General features: G+C 47.2%; 1 protein-coding gene across 1 annotated transcript; it reads left to right on the forward strand.

The window, feature by feature from the left end:
- Positions 1 to 261: 261 nt before the first annotated feature.
- On the forward strand, positions 262 to 11,523 carry LOC308160948 (uncharacterized protein; the record flags this gene model as incomplete). Its single annotated transcript, XM_080534871.1, has 6 exons — positions 262 to 427; positions 9,300 to 9,425; positions 9,869 to 10,016; positions 10,120 to 10,368; positions 10,616 to 10,886; positions 11,386 to 11,523. The coding sequence occupies 6 exons, from the start codon at positions 262 to 264 to the stop codon at positions 11,521 to 11,523; spliced, it is 1,098 nt and encodes a 365-aa protein (XP_080390997.1).
- Between the last annotated feature and the right edge of the window lie 6,171 nt (positions 11,524 to 17,694).

Here is a 17,694-nt window from a genome sequence, read left to right on the forward strand (position 1 = left end):
AGGTAAGTGTGTGTAGTGGTCTCACTGTGACTATAGGACTGCCAGGCTGGTCACATGGCGTCTCTCCAGTCTGCTCTGACAAGTGTCGGCCAGGATGCATTTCAAAAGAGTCAGCCAATGTCACAAACAGAAAGAGGAGCAGAGATTTCACTAGAACAAGGTGATTATAAACCAGGCACATGTCCTGACATATGTGTTCTCCTTGGCATTGCATTGTGCGACAAGCTGTCACTTGGTAGTATAGAAGTAGGATAGAAGAAGATGAAACCCTCAGATCCTAGGGATGATACTACCACGCCTTGCTATGGGGAGGAGGCCTACAGCACCATCGCTGGATCAGGGACCCCCCCAGCGGCCAGTCTGGAGGTGCGCTTCACCCCCAATGCTGAGAAGGAGCTGGAGGACTTCCTGTCCCCAGACACTGAAGGTAAGCTTCTGGAATCACTGGTTTTATATGATGCAACAGCATAATAGTTCATCATTGGGACTGTACCGAGTGAAGTGTCAAAGAAGGTAGTTGTGCTTTTAGTCCAAAGGAGGGCGCCATTGTTACAGAAATGACCAGTTCTCTCATAAATCGGGAGAATTCCAGTCTTGCAGAATATGTCTTTTGATTTCACTGCATCTCATTGGGATTGTACCCAGGGGTCAAAGACGATTGTTGTGCTTTACTTCACTGCATCTCATGCGACTTTCACCAGTCGCGGCTTAGAATCACAGAGAACATGCCATTTTGGGAATGTATGTGGTTACTTTCTCGCCTGAAAACATATTAAAACTTCATAAAATGACATGTTAAAGCCAAAATTACATCTTTTAGCTAATGGAGGTTTAAAATGGAGCCAGTCAGAGTCAGCTACACCAGCCAGAGCCAGAGTCAGAGCCAGAGTCAGAGTCAGAGTCAGAGACAGAGACAGAGTCAGAGTCAGAGTCAGAGTCAGTCAGAGACAGAGTCAGAGTCAGAGTCAGAGACAGAGACAGAGACAGAGTCAGTCAGAGTCAGAGACAGAGACAGAGACAGAGACAGAGACAGAGTCAGAGTCAGTCAGAGACAGAGTCAGAGTCAGAGTCAGAGTCAGAGTCAGAGCCAGAGCCAGAGTCAGAGCCAGAGCCAGAGTCAGAGTCAGAGCCAGAGTCAGAGCCAGAGTCAGATACACCAGCCAGAGTCAGAGTCAGAGTCAGTCAGAGTCAGAGATAGAGTCAGAGTCAGAGTCAGAGCCAGAGTCAGAGACAGAGTCAGAGTCAGAGTGTCAGAGTCAGAGTGTCAGATACACCTGCCAGAGTCAGAGTCACAGTCAGAGTCAGAGTGTCAGAGTCAGAGTCAGAGTGTCAGATACACCTGCCAGAGTCAGAGTCAGAGTCAGAGTCAGATACACCTGCCAGAGTCAGAGTCAGAGTCAGAGTCAGAGCCAGAGCCAGAGTCAGAGTCAGAGTCAGAGAGTCAGAGCCAGAGTCAGAGTCAGAGTCAGAGTCAGAGTCAGAGTCAGATACACCAGCCAGAGTCAGAGTCAGAGTCAGTCAGAGTCAGAGATAGAGTCAGAGTCAGAGTCAGAGCCAGAGTCAGAGACAGAGTCAGTCAGAGTCAGAGTCAGAGCCAGAGTCAGAGTCAGAGACAGAGCCAGAGTCAGAGACAGAGACAGAGACAGAGACAGAGTCAGAGTCAGAGACAGAGACAGAGACAGAGACAGAGTCAGAGTCAGAGACAGAGACAGAGTCAGAGTCAGAGTCAGAGTCAGAGCCAGAGTCAGAGTCACCAGCCAGAGTCAGAGACAGAGTCAGAGTCAGAGACAGAGTCAGAGTCAGAGTCAGAGTCAGAGACAGTCAGAGTCAGAGTCACAGTCAGAGAGTCAGAGTCAGAGTCAGAGTCAGAGCCAGAGCCAGAGCCAGAGTCAGATACACAGGTTTTGCATCATCGAGTGTAGAAAAAGTAGTAGTTCCCTGACCGGGAATCGAACCCGGGCCGCGGCGGTGAGAGCGCCGAATCCTAACCACTAGACCACCAGGGACTGGTGCGGCTTCTTCGCCATTAAATAGCGCCAGTATTTGTTGTGTTTGTATCATGCTCAATGCTTTAACGTCAAAGTAAAATGTCCGTTTGTAGTGCCGGAGGAAAAAGGAAAGACGTAGGCAACGTAATGATAACTGTTTAATCAAAATAACAACTTGTACTCTCCGTACAGGACCAGGAAATCGATCACCAAAACTCTTGTGTCTAAACAGGAAGTTGCAACCTTAATAATCCTCCCCTCTGCCCCTAGTGCCAGAACTGGTTCCCTCCCACTACACAACCAACAGTAAGAGGAGAACATGAACCCATAATGTAGTCACTACACCAGCCCCCCCAGTGTTCACCTCAATATTGGAAATCCTCACGGCGAGGAGGGCGTATGGCCCGGCCCCTACGATCGTAGGTAAAGTCAGGAGGTGCGGGAGGAGGTGTGACATCGCCCATCACGTCCTCCTGCAGGGAAGGACGGGGGGCAGTGACGACCAGGGGCTCGCGAGCTGCGGGGGGTTGTCGGGGTCGGAGGGGGGAATGGCCAGGGCGCTGCAGGGGAGGTTGGACTGGAGGCCGGCCTCTGCGCGGTGGCAGGGCCAAGTCCAGGGGCAGTTCAAGGTCCAAGTGGGCCGGTTTGAGGCGATCAACGGACACACACTCAGGCCTACCCCCCATGTCAACCATGAAGTTCTTGGCTCCGGCCTCGATGACACGGAAAGGCCCGTCATAAGGAGGACGTAGTGGAGTCCTGTGGCCATCATGACGAATGAAAACGAACCTCGCTGAGTGCAGCTCCGGGGGCACCCTCGAAGTAGGGACACCATGCTGCGCAGTCGGGACCGGGACGAAGGTCCTGGCGCTGTCCAGCAGGGAGGCGCGCTGAGCGGCGGCGGACCAGGGCTCCGTTGACTTGGGAATGAAGTCACCGGGGACCCGCAGCGGCTGTCCAAACACCAGCTCAGCGGACGACGACTGGAGGTCCTCCTTAGGCGCTGTCCTGAGCCCCAGCATGACCCACGGCAGCTTGTCAAGCCAGTTGCTGTCCGTGAGGCTGGCTCGAAGGGCGGCCTTCATGGATCGATGGAAACGCTCACAGAGCCCGTTCGCCTGCGGGTGATAGGCGGTTGTGCGGTGGAGCTTGACCCCCAGATTCTCCGCCACCGCTGCCCACAGCTCTGAAGTAAACTGTGAGCCACGGTCAGAGGAGAGATCAGCAGGGGTGCCGTAGCGGGAGACCCACACCGCGATGAACGCCCGGGCCAGGTCGGGGGCTGTCGTTGAGGAGAGCGGAACTGCCTCCGGCCAGCGAGTCGTCCTGTCCACCATGGTAAAGAGATAGGTGTATCCGTGCGAGGGGGGCAGCGGCCCTACCAGGTCCACGTTTACATGATCGAACCTCCGCTCAGGCACAGAGAACTGCTCCAGGGGGGCCTTGACGTGTCGATGCACCTTGGCGCGCTGGCAGGCGATGCACGTGTCTACCCAGGCCCTCACATCCCTCTTGAGCCCATGCCAGACGAATTTCTCTGACACCAGCCGTGAGGACGGTTTCCTACCAGGGTGAGACAAGCCGTGTATCGCCTCGAAGGCGGGGCGCCTCCAGTTGGCGGGGACCACCGGTCGTGGCTGACCCATGGAGACGTCGCACAGGAGCGTGGCCCCTGCGTCACCGAAAACCACCTCTTCTAGGCGCAGTCCTGTGTCCGACAACTTGAGAGCCTGGACGGCGGGGTCGGCGGCCTGGTCTGCAGCCATGCGCGCGTAGTCCAAACCCAGTTGGACCGCACCAACCACCGCCCTGGAGAGACAATCCGCGACCTGGTTGGACTTCCCAGCAACGTGCTGGATGTCTGTGGTGAACTCGGATATGTAGGCGAGCTGGCGCTGTTGGCGGTCGGACCACGGCTCCGCCACCTTGGACATGGCGTGCGTGAGTGGCTTGTGGTCCACGTAGGCCGTAAACTCGCGGCCCTCCAGTAAAAAACGGAAGTGTCTGACAGCAAGCCACAGCCCGAGGAGCTCCCTGTCGAATGTGCTGTACCTTTGCTCTCTGGGAGACAGCTGGCGGCTGAAGAATGCAAGAGGCTGCCAGGCGTCCCCAACCCACTGTTCGTACACCGCTCCCACAGCAAAGTCAGAGGCGTCCGTGGTGAGAGCAGTGGGTGCCGAGGGCGAGGGGTGGGCCAACATGGCAGCGCGGGCCAGGGCCGCCTTGGTGTCCTGAAAGGCTTTGACACGCTCCGCCGTCCAGTCCACCGGCTGCTTCAGAGTCTTGCCCTTCTGGGCATCGTACAGAGGCCGCAGGATGTGAGCGATGTGGTGGAGGAAGCGATAGTAGAAGGTTACCATCCCGATGAACCCCTTGAGCTCGCTGATTGTGCTGGGGCGCGGGAAAGCAGCGACAGCTTCCACCTTCGAGGGGAGGGGGGTCACCCCCTCTGCGGAGACCCGGTGCCCGAGAAAGTCGATGGTGTTCCGTCCGAACTCACACTTCGCCGGATTGACAATCAGCCCATGTTGGCTGAGCCGTGTGAAAAGGGCCCGGAGGTGGGACAGGTGCTCCTCCTCCGTGGTGCTTGCGACGAGGATGTCATCCAAGTAGACGAAGAGGAATGGTAGGTCCCGGAGCACCGAGTGCATGAGGCGTTGGAAGGTCTGCGCCGCGTTCTTCAGGCCGAACGGCATCCGCAGAAACTCGAAGAGTCCAAATGGCGTGATTACGGCCGTCTTAGGGACGTCCTCGGGGTGCACCGGCACCTGATGGTACCCCCGTACCAGGTCCACTTTGGAGAAGAAGCGTTTGCCTGCCAGGTTCGCTGAAAAGTCCTGGACATGTGGGACCGGGTAGCGGTCAGGCTTGGACGCGTCGTTGAGGCGGCGGTAGTCCCCACATGGGCGCCACCCGCCGTCTGACTTAGGGACGATGTGCAGGGGAGACGCCCAGGGGCTGCTCGAGCGCCGAACGATGCCCACCTGCTCCATATGCGCAAACTCCGCCCTGGCGATGGCCAGCTTCTCCGGGTTGAGGCGCCTGGCCCTGGCGTGGAGGGGAGGCCCCTCGGTCTCGATGTGGTGCTCCACTCCGTGTTTCACCGTGGGCGCGGAGAAGGTGGGCTTGGTAAGGTCGGGGAATTCGGCGAGCAGCCGAAGGTACTGGTCACTTTCGGCGAGCGTATTGGACCACCCGCTGTAGACCGCCTCCCCCTGCGTACAGGCGAAGGAAGCGAAAGTCTGTGAGTTGACCAGGCGCCTGTTCCCCACGTCCACCAACAGGTTGTGGGCGCACAGAAAATCCGCACCAAGGAGGGGAAATGTGACAGCCGCTATGACAAAATCCCACGAAAAGCATTGCCCTCCGAAGCACACGTCCACCGCCCTAGTGCCATAAGAGCAGATAGGTGTGCCGTCCGCGCCTGCCAACTGCGGACCACGCTCCTCCTTCGCCACATCCGATCTCTCTGCCGGAATGATGCTCCACTGGGCACCTGTGTCACAAAGGAAACTGCGACCAGAGGCGGTGTCTTGTATGAAGAGCAGCCTGTTGGTGACGCCAGCGCTCAGGGCCACTACTGAGTGCCGGCCCCGCCGTTTCCCGTCGGTCCGAAGGTGCAGGGTGAGCGGCACCGTTTGGCCTTGGCGCCAAAAGTGGCGTGGTAGAAACAATGGCCCGCAGCGTTACCCTGCTGGCCAGAAGGTCTGGCGTCATCCTTCGCTCTCCTGCGACGGTCGGGTGGCGGGGCGGCCGCGGGAGCGAGCAGGTCGGGGGACCGTTGAGGCATGGCCAAGACGAACCGGTCCGCCTCCCTGGCCAGGGCGCGGGGCTCCACGATGGCGGTGTTGGCCAGCGCCATCCTAACTTGAGCTGGCAATGTGCGCATGAACAGCTCTGCGAAGAGGATCATGGGGTCTTCTGTACCGAGCAGGTTTAGCATCCTCTCCATGCGCGCAGAAGGCCTCTCGTCACCCAAGTCCGACACGGCAAATAGGCGACGCACCCTCTCCGCAGTGGACAGTTCAAATGTCTCTAGAAGCAGGGCCTTGAGGCGCTCATATTTGTTCGTCGTCGGGGGAGCAGACAAAAAACCTACCACTCGAGCTGCGGTGGAGCTGCCCAACATTGCCACAGCATGGTTGTACCGGTCGTCGTCGTCATCGATGTCACTTTTGTTAAAATGTGCCTCTACAATAGCAAACCATGCAGCAGGCGTTGAGTCCCAGAACTCTGGTAGCTTGAGAGTGGGAGTGTGCGCACCACGCGTTACCCTGACAGGGGATGGTGATGGCTGCCGCTGGTTTGAACGTCTTCCTCGCCCGGACATTTTGCAGGATTGTAATGTTCGCTCGCTGGTTTTTGTACACAATTACGTTAACAAAAATCCACGTCGGGGTCACCAGTGTAGTGCCGGAGGAAAAAGGAAAGACGTAGGCAACGTAATGATAACTGTTTAATCAAAATAACAACTTGTACTCTCCGTACAGGACCAGGAAATCGATCACCAAAACTCTTGTGTCTAAACAGGAAGTTGCAACCTTAATAATCCTCCCCTCTGCCCCTAGTGCCAGAACTGGTTCCCTCCCACTACACAACCAACAGTAAGAGGAGAACATGAACCCATAATGTAGTCACTACACGTTGAAATTAATCTATCATACTACTACTCAAAACTGCGCACAGCTCTGTTATTAAGTTAAATTAAGCTTTTTTACACACAAAAAATGCCGCAGACAAGCCTAAATCCGACAGTTGAACACGTGTTTAAGTGTTTTTAACACGTTTTAAGTGTTCTATGGGGATGATCTGAACGCACAATGTGTTGCTGACGAGCGTTGCTCGTTCAGAGACATTTACAAAATCGCCAATGACATGCACAGAGCTTTTCCTAATATCGCAGTTTTATATATTATAGGATCTATCTCACTATTCCCGTATGCACAACTAATTAAGACGTACCTGCGATCTTCAATGACTGAGATGCGTCTCTGGCTTTGCTTTTTATCAACTGTTTTGCTTTTTTATCTCCTGTTCGTAGATCAACTGTAAACGTGAAAAGTAGTAGTTCCCTGACCGGGAATCGAACCCGGGCCGCGGCGGTGAGAGCGCCGAATTCTAACCACTAGACCACCAGGGAGCGCTGAGGCCCCTCTGACCTCTACGTCATTACATGGCGCCAGTGATTTTTGTGTTTCTATTATGCTCAATTATGTTTCAACGTCAAAGTAACATGTCAGTTCAGTTGATCTATCATTTTTTACTCAAAGCTGCACAGTTATGCTTTTTACACACAAAAAAATGCCGCAGTTAAAGGCAAATAAGTCTGTAATCTATCTCCATAGAGAGATTACTGTTGGTAAACGTGGTAGAAAGTGGTAATTCCCTGACCGGACGTTTTGCAGAATGAGTGTTTCTGGTTTCGCCAGAACTCTGTATTTACACTGTGTTGCCCAGTCAATAAACATGTTTTTCGCCAACCAATCAGGTAGCGGTATTGCCCTGCCTTCCCCATACCATCCTAGGTTTCGCAAATTCGCGACCGGGCACCGTCACGCACAGTATGGAGGGTGTATCATGCCTGATTTAAATACAATACAAACATCGGAATGCAATACACACATCGGAATGGAATACACGTGTAACACCAAATACAATGCAAAAATACGGAATGTTTGTGCCAAAATAAAAGCAATGTGTATTACATTTGAGCGCAGCGTATTCCATTCTAGCATGTGTATTGTATTTGGTCACGAGTGTATTCCATTCTGCATGTGTATTACATTTGAGCGCTGTAGGTATTATGGCACTTGCAAATAGGCACTTGCAAATACAATGCAAATTAGTATCCGCCCATATGCAAATTAGTATCCGCCCATAGGTTCTGGGTACTCATTTGCATTGCTTTTCGATATCCGGTTACTCATTTGCATTGCTTTTCGATATCCTATGTAAATCCGATCTAATTTGCATTGTATTCCATTCCGATGTAGGTATTATGGCACCTACATCGGAATGGAATACAACCTTCCGGTTCCAGCCATAGGTTCTGCCCTTTCCGGCCATAAGTGGCGCTGTGATTCGCTGTGGGAGCTTCAAATTGCCCTTTCATCAATTGCTGCACGTGTTGCCTGTTGTGTGTCTCCAGCCTTTCCACGAGCCTTTTCCTTATAATAGCCTTATAGTATTAGCCTAGCATTTATCATATCATAAGGTTAACAACATGGACGCATTTGAGATTGTACGACGAGAAATCCGTGGCCTCCAACTTCAGACGGAGCAAAACACAGTGTCTAACGATTTTGTGTTCTACCGCGTAGAGTGGCTGTTGGATAGAATGGGGCAAATCTCTGCTGCTATGGGTGTAGAATTTCCTCAAGTAACGGTAACCGCCTTGATGACCATTCAACAGGAACATTTGTTGACATTAACGATGCCAAACGCAACAGCACCCGAGACTGGGATCATCACCACTGGCCGACCGGGCCGTCCAAAATTGGACGTCCCGTTCAGTTTAATTGAGTTCTACGTCAGCTTGGGCATATCAGCGACAGATGTTGCCGGTATACTCAATGTTTCGCTGAGGACGATCAGAAGAAGAATGGAGCAAAACGACATGAGGTCAGTCACACATTGAACTGAATACTAAAACTAAAACCAAACTCTGATAATTATATTACCGTCCGGATTGACATGTCAGTATTTGGTAGGCATTGCATGATTTTGCAGATATCTGTGTTAACTGGTATGTAATATCGTGGTTCCAGTGTTGCAGCATTCGGCAGAAACCTTCGTTTTCCATAACACTGTAGGCCTACAGGCGAAGGTCCTTGCAAATAAACCCAGATAGACTTGGCAGTAGTCGGAGCCCTCGGGGAGTTAAAGTTTGTTTTGAAATATAATCGTTCCATCCAGACTCTAGATGTCGTATCTGTTTTTCCCCGCTTTGCGCCATTTCAGCCATTCATCTTCTTAATTTTGATAACATCACAACATTCTGATAGAACATCGACATGCTAGAAACACATAACTACACATAATTAGATGATCACACAGCCCCAAACGAACGTATCCACAAAGTATGAGTATTTTGTGATCGTTAAACTGCTGTTTATTATATCGAGTGGGTACTTGGGTACTCGGCTGCGTTCGTAAATTCGCTCTGGAAATCTGATCAGCAGTCATGGAATGCCTCTTGTCCAATCAATCCTACGAACGGACACACACAGACATCACTGTAAACTGTATGTAACGTCATATAAGTATGTCATAAATATTACAATATATCTTTTTTTCACAATAGGGTATCAGATTTCTATTCTGATGTGGAAGATGAGCACCTGGACACCATTATTTCTGATATCCAGCATATGTTTCCCAACTGTGGGTACAAGATGGTGCGAGGACATCTTCAAGGGAGAGGCATCAGGGTTCAGAGTATGTAGTCTGATTCAGAGTTTGGCAAACCTACAGCTATCTTGGCACCAAAGGTTTTATCACATGAATACATTTGCCATCAAGAAAGTTTAAATCATGTTTACATCCAATGGACAATCATTGAAAAAGGTCGATGGTGAAAATGAGTCCACAGCAGGATCCGTATATCATGCTTGAACGCTTGTGAACCCTGTTGGAATTTCCACACATTTTATGCTTTTATTTGATCTTCATATGAGTCCCATAGTCTGATGACGACTTTCAAGCATGACTGTATACAGTGTATTGAGGGAGGGGGATTTGGAAAGTAGCTTGTGTTGTTAGTGCAGAACAGTATACAAAGCTCCAAATCCCACAAAACAAGGTTATGTGATGTATTTTGTAACCATATTGTCCTTTTAAATTGTATTAATTATCACTGTTATTGGATATTATGATCATAGGTCTCCGAGTCCAACAAGCAATGAGACGCATTGACCCAGAGGGAGTATTGGAGCGTACATTACGTCTGAACACAATAAGAAGAAGGGTGTACAGTGTCCCCGCACCAAACTGCTTGTGGCACATTGATGGGAATCATAAGCTTATCAGGTATCCATAGATAATATTGGTCAGAAGTGATGAATAACAAGTAATTGAGAAAAACAAAATCATATTCATCATAAATGTGTCTCATTTCTTATGTTTTCTGAAGGTGGCGCATCATTATCCATGGAGGGATAGATGGTTTCAGCAGAATGGTTGTGTTTCTGAAAGCATCCAACAACAACCGTGCCGAGACAGTCTGTTCCCATTTTCTTGAGGCTGTCCATGCACACGGCTTGCCATCCAGGGTTCGCAGCGATAAAGGGGGCGAGAACTGGGATGTAGCAAGCTACATGGTGGCCAACAGAGGTATCGACAGACACTCCCACATTGCTGGGAGAAGTGTGCATAACCAGAGGTATTTCTTTCACAAGTAGTCATATTTCTGTAACAATACTCTGTAACACCTTACACCAATTACAATTGTTCAACACCTATTACCCATATTATTGTAATGGTGACCATGGTATGAAGCACTCTGAGGCGTTTGTATATATTTCATGGGTAGGGTTAATGAGCAGCCTACCCATGCAGTATATTTTGATATATGCATCCCTCTTTGTGGTTTACACCATACATATGGTGTATATTTTATCCCCCAACAGAATAGAGAGACTCTGGAGGGATGTCTTCATCGGTGTGACAGAGCTCTTCCACTCACTCTTTTGGCACTTGGAGTGTGAAGGACTCTTGTGTCCAGACGATGAGACACACCTCTTTGCTCTTCAATGGGTGTTCCTGCCCAGGATTCAGATGCACCTGGACTTCTTTGTCCAGGGGTGGAACCACCATGGAATCCGCACTGCCCGAAATCAGTCACCCATGCAGCTATGGCACAGGTTCCGAAACAGCCCAGGCGCTCCAGATCTACAGCAGGTTTCTATACTTTTTTATTAATCCTTTATTTAACCAGGGTAGTCATATCGAGACAGTAGCCTCTTTTTCAAATGAGCCCTGGCCAAGAAAAGCAGCACTTAATTAAAAAAAGATGTTGTTATTATTTATTTATACTATAAAAACATACAACATACAACATAAAATAACAACCAACAAGCAACAGAAACAGTGAGCGGATACACTGTTTTTATATACCTTTAAAATCATACCAAAATAGACAGTTGTTGTCATTGGAGTTTATTGGAAACAGTAGATCACTAATGGAAGATCCTTCAACTCATGCTGAAATAGGCTGACATTCTCATATTACATTGCTGTTAAAAATGTAACCGTCTTTTTAAGTGGTGCAGCCACTTCTATACATGACATGTGTCCGTCTGTGTGTGTCCGGTTGTAGCATGAGATTGTGACGTCATCTGTCATACAGATACCTCTCAAAACCAATAACCCTATCCATTCTGTTTAACCTGATGTTTAGGTGGACATTAACTACGGCATTGACTGGATTGGACCCAGTGACCCTGGAGAAGACGCTGCTGGAATTCAAGTGCCTGAGATTCATTCAACTGTCACGGCAACTTTCTCAGGCAGAGCTAGACCAGCTCCCTCATCCTGATAACTAGTGTTGTTCCGATACCGATACTAGTATCGGCATGGCCACCGATACGCACAAAAATGCTGGTATCGGTATCGGCGAGTACTTTACAAAAACGTTTTTTTTTTTTTTTTTTTTTTTTTTTTTACTTAAGTTTTACAAAAACTTTACGAGTTTTACAAAGGTTTTGAGCAGTGCCAGACTAAGTGTTAGCAATAATTTTACATCGAGGTGAGTATGTGGCTCAAAAAACATGTTTTTTTGTTTTGTTTTTTCAAACGCCGTGGTATCGGATCGGTACTCGGTATCGGCAAGTACTGCACGGTCAGGTATCGGTATCGGTATCGGGATCAAAAAATGGTATCGGAACAACACTACTGATAACACAGTGAAAGATTATGGGGTGCACTTGTATTTGCAAACACTGGAAGTCTTGACTACCCTGTTGAGCTAGACTTTGGATGACATTGCTAGAGTCGTGAGGGACAGCTCTCCAGTGAAACACGGCAACATCCCCCAGCTTGTAGGCCTGGAGAATGGCACCGTGCTTGTTCAATGCTACGACTGGCAAAACGTTATTACTTATCATTACTTGTTTACTTGTGTTTGCACAGCATGTTATTAAAATAAATTCTGTTTCTGATTCAAGACTTTTTTGTATCATTAAAAGAATAATAGTTACAACAACCATAAAGCCTCCATAATGATAAGCTGGCTAATTAGCTTAGGTAATACCTTGCTAGGTAATAATGTTAGCTATAGCTATCTGACCCAGTGACTAACTGTTACGTCCACCAGGATCTGACCTCCATATCAACACTATCAGACCCTAACCCTCCATATCAACTCTATCACACCTACACCTGTCCACGGGCGGCTATTTGAATAGGCCTGATCTAAGGTATAGATAGTCGTGTGGAACAAAGGAGCACTTGAAGACAAAGGACTGCAACAGAGAATTTTATTTAATTTTTTGTAAAAAATTGTAAACATACATCATAATAACAATAAATTAATAAGAATAAATACATTTATACATTTTAATAAAAATAAAATAATGAAATACAACAGATCAGCAAACGAGATAAATAATCTACTGTTCATTCAGAGTTAATTGTATCAAGTGCTCTTTTATTGTTTTCTTGAAAGTGCATCTAGAATTAGTTTTACTAACATGCTTGGGTTAATGAATGAATGAATGGTCTTTATTGTCATTGATATAGTACCAAATAACGACATTTGGGAGGGGGGGCTCCCCTGGTGCTAGGAAAGAAAACTAAAAACAAGAAGGGAAAAGAGCTGGTTTACATAAATAAAGGCTATGTACACTGTCCACTATACTATACTATACAAATAAACACTGTGCTGTACTCTATGCTATACCTATTCTAACATTTCCTATCTCTGAACCTTATGTACCCGAGGGTTGTCATATTGCACATAGTGTTATTGCACATTCATTTAAAGTGTCGCAGTTTGCAGGTTTGAAATGTTCACAGTTGTGTTTCAGTATTGCACTTGATTTCAATCTAGTAGCTGCCATCAAATGTCTAGATTGTCCAGGGCCTAGAACCTAGGTATTTGCTGTGTTCAGGGCCTGAATGGCCCTGGGGTAGAAGCTGAGCTTCAGTCTGTTTGTCCTTGCGAACATGGTTAAGAGTTCCATCCTGTTATGGCTCTGTGAATTACAGTAGATTTGTCCTAGGTCTAGGAGGTAAGAGATGTCCTGAAATGGCCTGTCTGGTCAGATAGTTACTTTATACACACTACTTGGTCAGAAAAGTACTGTGGTTTCTGTGCCCCCTCGTTAATCCTTCAAGCAGTAAACATCATGGTGCATGTGAGCGCATTTGGACAGCATACATGAGGGTACATCAGGGCAAGCTGCCATTTGAATCTAAACAGTGGCAATGTTACAGACAGTTCTATTTTTTATTTTTTTTTGCCATTTAGCAGACGCTTTTATCCAAAGCGACTTACAATTACGAATTACAGGGACATTCCCCCTGGAGTAACTGAGGGCTAAGTGCCTTACCCAAGGGCACACTAGTAGTGGTGTGGTTTCAGGCGGGATTTGAACTCACAACCTTCCGATCCCAAGTCCAACTCACTATCCACTAGACCACCACTACCCTACCTATTAACATCTACACAGTGGCAATGTGACAGGCTGGGGGTCAGGCAGGTGGAGTTTTAGCCATCACATGTAGTGAGGCCTATGACTCTGTTTCCATGCCCATGATAGTACCTCTCTGCTGGGCTGTGTGAGTAGCTCAAGCAGCCTGGTTCTATTGTTCCACATGTAGTGAGGCCTATGACTAAGTGTCCATGCCCATGATAGTGCCTCTCTGCTGGGCTGTGTGAGTAGCTCATGCAGCCTGGTTCTATTGTTCCACATGTAGTGAGGCCTATGACTAAGAGTCCATGCCCATCATAGTGCCTCTCTGCTGGTGCTGTCTAATGTTGTCTAATGTTACCTGTTACCTCCAAACTTCCTCACTTTGAATGCCAACCACCAATGGGGGTGGGGGGGGTTTGGGGGTTGCACCAGGAAGTGCTCTTGGTGACAAATAAATGCTTGCAATCAACTCAGAATCATGAAAAATGCCTAGTTTGACCCCTCAAAAGTTACTCAAGTCCAATTTAAGCATTTTCGAATTTTCGAAAATCGGTTATCAGTACCCCAACTTTGAGCAGTTTTTTATGAGGTTTCCCCACAGGAGTTGAATTTCAACCTTTTAGGACATGTTATTACACACCTTTAGAAACACATTGGTGAAGACATTTCTTGGTAACGATTTACTTCGCAGATTGGTCAAATATCTGGTAAAATGCCCTTACTATTAAAACATGTAACGTTAGATATATATCGTTATACAGGGAGCGATGTATTTCTACGGAAAGGCTGATAGATTGTAGAATCTTCTTGTCGGTAAAACGATGGAATCAATCTATTGAGGATTGTGATCTTAAATGCGTTGTCATCTCATGGTGCACAGCAATGACAGCATACACGATTTGACAAGGAAATAGAATGTTCAACACGGGTTGGAATCTCTGTACTTGATTTATTAAGACAGTCAGCGAATGGTTCATTCAGCACAGTACCACAGCATCGGCATTCAACGACATCATTATACAGACAGGCTGATAGATACGAGTGCAGCGCTGTCTGGGGCTCCAATCTCCGCGTTTATAGATCGATATAAATAGATCAACATAATGCAGCACTATCATGCACAGATCAGCCTTAAAACATGTAACGTTAGATATATAACGGAGCGATGTATTTCTACGGAAAAGGCTGACTGACGCGGGCATTTGAATGGAATTCCGGGGTAGAAATATTCTCTGCCCCTACTGTCAACTGGACAAGCGGTGCTGCGAGCAGCAGCGGCCGGGTGAACTCCCGGTTCATCGAGTTTACGGTTAAAAGCATAACTTTTCGGGGTGTCAGCGCGGTGGTTAAGGGCTCAAAATGACCGTAGACAGATGGTGAAGTTAGCAAAGTGTGTACCACCTCCACAGCCGGTGTTATTCGCGGACAAAGACGGTGCATAATAGCGATTTTTGTGTTGTGCTTGTTGTAAATAAAAGTTATATGATTCATTGAAATGACATTAAACTAAGATAATACGATGGTCAGCATAATTTTTCGAATCTTTATTAATAAGCTATTACAGAAACTGTCGTCATCGTTGGCATCGCGAATCCTATGGCCGGAAAGGGCAGAACCTATGGGCGGATACTAATTTGCATATGGGCGGATACTAATTTGCATTGTATTTGCGAGTGCCATAATACCTACATCGGAATGGAATACAATGCAATGGAATACGCTGCGCTCAAATGTAATACACATGCAGAATGGAATACACTCGTGACCAAATACAATACACATGCTAGAATGGAATACGCTGCGCTCAAATGTAATACACATTGCTTTTATTTTGGCACAAACATTCCGTATTTTTGCATTGTATTTGGTGTTACACGTGTATTCCATTCCGATGTGTGTATTGCATTCCGATGTTTGTATTGTATTTAAATACGGCATGATACACCCTCCATAGCACAGAGCTGTGTACAGAGTAAAGAATGATAGATTAATTTCAATTGACATGTTACTGTTGCTAAGACTGTCGCTATTTAATGACGTGAAGTCACGAGCCTCCCAGCGCTCCCTGGTGGTCTAGTGGTTAGGATTCGGCGCTCTCACCGCCGCGGCCCGGGTTCGATTCCCGGTCAGGGAACTACTACTTTTCACCTTTACAGTTTAGAATCAGATGAGAATCAGAAGCCTTTATTACATCAATGAACGGATAAAAGGAATACAATCACTGGGTACAGGTTACATTAGGCATTGAGTACCTTGAGCTGCAACGTTTGCAGGAAAAGTGCTATACAAATAAAACATTATTATATTAGCATTGCAGATCAGGGGTCAGATCAGATCAGATCAGGAAGATCATGGCCGACCCCTCCCACCCCGGCCACGGCCTCCTCACCCTGCTTCCCTCTGGGAGAAGGCTGCGGCTGCCGAAAGCTGTAAAGGCCACAGGCTCAGTTTCTTCCCCTCAGCCGCCAGGCTGCTAAATGACTCTGGCTCCCCCCCCTCCCCCCTCCCCCAAGTCTGCCCAGGACTGAATATGCACTGGACCTTGAAAAACTCTGCACTGCACTTTATATACATATATATATTTATATACATATATATATTTATATACATATATATATATATATACAGCACTATCCATGCCCTGTCTGTCCTGTGTTGTCCTGTGTTGTCCTGTTTTTGCATTTGTTTTGTTTTTGTTCATGTATACATGTGAAAAAAGCATAAATGCACCTACTGTAATGCCAAAACAAATTCCTATATGTGTCAAGCATAATGGCAATAAACGTGATCTGAATCTGAATCTGAATTGCAGTAGAAATACCAAATAAATAATAGAATAAGCGGGATATAAACAACAATCAATAAAGAATAAGCAGGATATAGACAACAATTAACAATAGATGTATATACAACAGCGTCAGAGGGTCAATACTACAGTAGAATAGGTGATAGCAGCAGAATGCGAGTCAGCATATCAACATTCCTAATGTAAACAAAATACTTGTGAAAAAACGGTGTGCAAGTTGGGAGTCAGCATATCAGTTTATGTACAAACAGTAACCTCTATGGACATAGATAAGATTACAGACTTTTCGTGATAAATATACAGTTAGTTACTGTTCGTAGATAATATGTATGTATGTAATATGTACTTTCATGTACCTACTTCTGCAAATCTTCTAATAAAGTTTTCAATCAATCAATCAATAAACTGTAAACGTGAAAAAGTAGTAGTTCCCTGACCGGGAATCGAACCCGGGCCGCGGCGGTGAGAGCGCCGAATCCTAACCACTAGACCACCAGGGAGCGCTGGCAACCCCGTGATTTCTACGTCATTAAATAGCCCTGTTTCATGTTTTAACGCTAAAGTAACAAGTTAATTTATCATACTGTGCACACAGTTATGCTTTTTACACTCGATGCAAAACCTGTGTAGCTGGCTCTGGCTGGTGGCAACACACACCTGTTCACCCGCCCCTCTAACTAACCTTCTTAAACTAACGTCAAACAAACCATGAATAATAAACTTGCAAGCAACGATATCCAATATAGTTATGTACATAATGCATCCTCCCAAATCAAAAAAACAGCTACATTTGCAGCAGTACCTAAAATGTACTCACCATTGCTGCAAGGGACCGCTGCAAGGGACCTACATTCCTGTCCTTCCAAACTGCATCAGGTGCATCGTTGATGTGTTTGATGCGTTGTTGAGCTGGCGGCAGGGTTGCCAGATGGGATTGACAATTTCCAGTCTAAAACCACAGAATCCACAAAAAAACAGCCCAAAACGGATATTGCCAGAACATCGATTAACCACTGACTTGCAATACTATGAAGAATTGAGACTGTTTTGAGAGCTAAGGGAGGCCCTACCCAGTATTAGTATATATATATATATATATATATATATATATATATATAGACAGGTCCACCCCCACCCCCACCTCTCTGATGGTCCACCCCAGCCCTCTCTCTCCTTCCAAACACACGCTCTCTCCTTCCATCACACCCTTTCTCCTTCCATCTCTCTCCTTCCATCCCTCCATCTCTCTCCTTCCATCACACCCTCT

Source organism: Nansenia antarctica, assembly GCF_963989245.1.
Source record: "Nansenia antarctica genome assembly, chromosome: 6".
Lineage (NCBI taxonomy): Eukaryota > Metazoa > Chordata > Actinopteri > Argentiniformes > Microstomatidae > Nansenia > Nansenia antarctica.